This window comes from Monoraphidium neglectum (assembly GCF_000611645.1).
Source record: "Monoraphidium neglectum strain SAG 48.87 unplaced genomic scaffold scaffold04653, whole genome shotgun sequence".
Classification (NCBI taxonomy): domain Eukaryota; kingdom Viridiplantae; phylum Chlorophyta; class Chlorophyceae; order Sphaeropleales; family Selenastraceae; genus Monoraphidium; species Monoraphidium neglectum.
Window position 1 is genome coordinate 1 of NW_014008976.1, and position 4,148 is coordinate 4,148.

The 4,148-nt window shown below is 76.3% G+C and overlaps 1 protein-coding gene across 1 annotated transcript; it reads right to left on the bottom strand.

Annotated features, from left to right (window-relative positions):
• Nucleotides 1–514: 514 nt before the first annotated feature.
• On the bottom strand, nt 515–3,548 carry MNEG_14651 (hypothetical protein; the record flags this gene model as incomplete). The annotated part of the gene is made up of 3 exons (XM_014036877.1): nt 515–591; nt 662–857; nt 1,128–3,548. The coding sequence occupies 3 exons, from the start codon at nt 3,546–3,548 to the stop codon at nt 515–517; spliced, it is 2,694 nt and encodes an 897-aa protein (XP_013892331.1).
• Between the last annotated feature and the right edge of the window lie 600 nt (nt 3,549–4,148).

Genomic DNA, 4,148 nt, shown 5'->3' on the forward strand with positions numbered 1-4,148 from the left:
CCGCCGCAGATCGCCGCCGCCCAGTCCTGCGCCGCGAGCGCCGACAGGCGGCCCGGCAGGTCTGCCGCGCCGCCCGCGCCGCCGCCCGGCGCGCCGCCGCCGGCTGCGCCGCGGGGCGGGGGGTCCAGGCTTGAGAGGTACAGCGCCGCCGCCACCCCCCAGAGATACCTCCGCGCCGCCTCGGGCCACGTGTCGGCCGTCACAGCCAGCGCGCCCGCCGCGTCGCGCTCACGCTCGCGGTCGCCGCCGGCGCGCAGCAGCGCGGCCGCGGCGGCCGCGTAGGCGTCCCCAGCGAGCAGGCCCGCCAGTCCCGAGTGCAGGCGCGCCCACAGGCGCCGCGCCGCGTGCCGCTCGCCCTCCGCGCCCGCGCCATCCGCGCCACCGGCCTCCTCCTGCACTCGCTCCGCCAGGATCCCTTCCTCCAGCATCCTGAGCAGCAGCAGCGGCTCGATCGGCTTGCACCCGTCGCCCCCCACCGCAGGGGCGCGCCGGCCCTGCTGCGCGCGCTGCGAGGCTACTGCAAGTGGTGGCGGCTGCCCCGCTGCAGCCCCTTCCAAAGCGGACTTTTCCAGCCCCAACAGCGGCCCAAACCTGCAGCAGAACTCCCAGGCGCGGAGCAGCTGCTCCGCGGCTTCCCCCTCGAGCGCCCTGAGCGCGGGACGCGGCTCGGGAAGCTGCCGCGAAGGCGCCGCCGCGTCGGGCAGCGACAGGTCCTCCACCAGCGGCGGCGCCGGCGGCAGCAGCTGCGCAGCAGCTGCCGCCGCTGCCTCTGCGGCGGCGGCAGCTTCCAGCTGGGCCTTTTGCTGCTGCTGCTCCAGCTCCTCCTGCTGCTGCCGCAGCTGCTGCTGGTGCTGTTCCTGCGAGCAAGGAGCGCACAATTGTGGGTCCCGCAGGCGCCAACCCGTCCAAAAAGGGCCGCTCTGGCGAGCTGCACACCGCGACCATGCCCATGCAAAAGAGGCATCACACACAGAGGCTCATCATCATCATCATCTGCATAAGCGCTCCCCGGCGAGGCCCAACAACAGGCTTGATGCATCTGAGCATGAGTGGCCGCTTGAACCCCAGCCGGCCCCAAAACCAGGTTTCAACCCACACCCCCACCGCCGGAACCGCCTCGCCCCCACCTGCGCTCGCCGCGCCTCCGCCGCCCGGCGCTCCTTCTCCGCCCGCCGCGCCGCCCGCGCCTCCTCGGCCGACCACCACTTGTCCACCTTCCGCAGCATGCGGTCAACGACGCGCTCGCAGCAGTCAAACACGGCCCGCTCCTCCGCGCCCGCGCCGCGCGGCCGCTTCACGCCGGCGAGCCGCCCGCCGTCCGACGCGCGCCGCTTCTGCCCGCCGGCGGGCGCCGCTGCCCTGTCCGTCGCCGCGGCGCGCTCCTGCTGCTTGTCCCCGCCGTCGCCGGCCGCGGCGTGGCGCCGCGCGGCGCGGCCGCGCGCGAGCACCGCGGCCTCCTCCTCCCAGCCGCCGCGCTCGTCGACAAATTGGTACCGCTCGCAGTCGGCCACGCCGGGCAGGCCCTCAATAAGCTGCAGCACGGACACCTCGTTGAACCCAAAGAGGGCGGTGCCCCAGCAGCCCTTCAGGGGCGCGGCACGCCGCAGTAGCGCGGCAGCGTCGGGCGCGAGAGGGGGGTCTTCGGCGGGCGGCTGCTGCTGCTGCTGCTGCGGCGGCGGCGGCGACGGCTGCAGCTCGGCTGGGTGCTCCGCTGGCTGCTCTGTTGGCTGCTCGGCGGTCTTTGGCTGCGGCTGGGACTCGAGCTGATTCGCCCCCTGCTCAGGGGCCGCTTGTTGCTCCTGCTGCTGCTCCTGCTGCTGCGGCGGCGGCTCTGCGCTGCCTGCCGCCTCTTCGGCGACTGCGGCGGCGGCAGGAGTAGCAGGGACGGCAGGGGCAGCAGCGGCTGCGGGGGCCGCTGCATCTGCTGCAGAGGCAGGGGCTTCAACGGCTGCAGCCGCGTCGGCAGAGGCAGGGGTGGGTGCCGTGGCAGCAGCGGCTGCGAGGGCAGGCGCGGCAGCTGCCTCGCCGTCGGCGCGCGCCTCAGCATCTGCAGACGGCCCGGCGGGCGCGACGGCGGCGGTGGCAACAGGGCCGGGGGCGCCCTCGGCCGACGCCGGCTGCGGCATCGCCGGCGCTAGCGCCGGCGCATCAGGGTGGAGGGCGCGATGCTGCAGCCGCTCTACCTTCTCCCAAACCTCGTCCATCGACGAGCCTGTCGCCAGCACAAACACCTCATCGCATTCTATGCTGGCCCCGTCCCCGCTCGCCTCGCGCGCCCGCGGCGGGGCGCGCTGCGGCGGCGGCGCGCCGCCGGCGCTGCGGGCGCGGTTGAGGGTGCCGCTCGGCAGGCGCACGACCAGGCCGCCGGCGGCGCGCTTGGTGGCGCCGCCGCCGCCGCTGGCGGTGCGCGCGGCAGCCCCGGTCGCGGCGCCGCCGCCGCTGGTGGATGGCGCCACCGGGCCCGCCTGGCCTGAAGCGGCGGCATCGCCGGCGTCGGCCTTGCCGTTTGTGCCATCTGCCGGGGCCGCTGGCTCGCTCGCGGCCTGAGGCGGCTGCTGCTCCCGCTGCTCCGGCTCTTGCTGCTGCTGCTGCTGCTGCTGCTGTTGCTGCTGCTGCTGCTGCTCGTCCTTGGCCTGCGCCGCTGTGGGCGGTTGCTCCAGGCTTGCTGCGCTGGCGTCCGCCATCTCTACGTCGCCATTGGCCAGCGGCGGCTGTTGCTGCTGCTGCTGCTCTTGCTGCTGCTGCTGCTGCTGCTCTTGCTGCTGCTCCTGCTGCTGCTGCTGCTCTTGCTGCCGCTGCTGCTCTTGCTGCTGCTCTTGCGGTTGCTCTGGCTCCTGCACCGGCGCCGGCGCCGCTGCCGTCTCCGGCGCCGCCGCCGCATCCGCAGCCGCCCCCACTTCTGGCGTCGCCCGCGCCCGCTCCGGCGCTGCCCCCTCCCCCGCCTCCTCCGATCGCGCCCGCTCCCCCGCGCGCCCCTGCTCGCCCCGCCGCCGCCGCCGCGCCTGCTGCAGCCCGCGCCGCACGTCCCGCAGCACGGCGCCGTCTGGCGCTAGCGACACCACAAATTCCGGGCCGCCGCCGCCGCCCGCTGCCTCGCGAATTTCGCTGAAAAACGTCCCCGCGCCCGACGGGTCCGTGTACGCCGAGCGGAAGCCCATCGGCCAGACCGCGAAAGGCGAGTGGAACGCAGGCCGCGGGTCCACCCAGCCGAGCAGCTCTACAACCACGCCGTTCTTCAGCCGCAGCGGCGGCCGCGTGCCGCGCTGCAGCAGCTTGCCCGCGCGCCCCGCCGCCGCGGCGGCCGCCGCTGCGCGCGCGAGCGCCGCGACCTCAGAGTCCTGCCGCGCGGCGCCGGGCTCGCCGCCGCCGTCGTCGGAGCTCTCTGTTTCCTCTTCGTCCTCCTCCTCCTCATCGCTGCTGCCGCCGAGCCCGACGCCGCCGAACCCGCCGCGCCCCGGGCGCGCCGCGTCCGCGAGCGCCTCGAGCGCGCGCGCGCTCGCCTTGGTGCGCCGCTTGCCCTCGCCGCGCGCTGTCGTCGCGAGAAGCATGGTGGCGACCCCCACGCGCGGCGCGGGCGGCGCGGCGGGCGCGGCGGGCGCGCCGGGCGGCGGGGGTTCCGCCGGCGGCGGCGGGGATGCCGACATCTCAGACAAGCTGCTGCTCGCCGGCGTCGGCGGCCCCTGGAAGCCGCCGCCGCCGGCCCCGCCACCACCGGCCCTCGGGCTGCCGCCGCCGCTCCGCCGCGGCGCGCCGGGCCCCGCCGCGGCCGACACGCGCGTGCCGCCGGCGCCCGCGTTGGGGTTGGTGATCTCAAGTCCGATCGCCTTGGCAATTTCCTGGCGCGAGCGGAAGCGCTTGCCCTGGGGGCTGAAGTAATACGTGTCTGTCGTGCCTGCAGTGTTGCCCGTGATCCGAACCTTGACCTCGCAGCGCCACCCAGGGTCGAGCGAGCCGCCGTTCTCCGCGACGAACTCGCGCAGCCGCGCGAGCAGCGCTTCCGCGTGCCCCTCCGGATCGGTCGCAGCCCCCAGCCGCGCGGCCGCGCCGGGCGACCCGTCGCGCCATCGGTCCTCGCGCGGCGCCGCGGCGCCCGCGCGGCGGCGGCCGCGGGGTGGCGGCGGGGGCGGCTGGACGTAGGGGTGTACGTG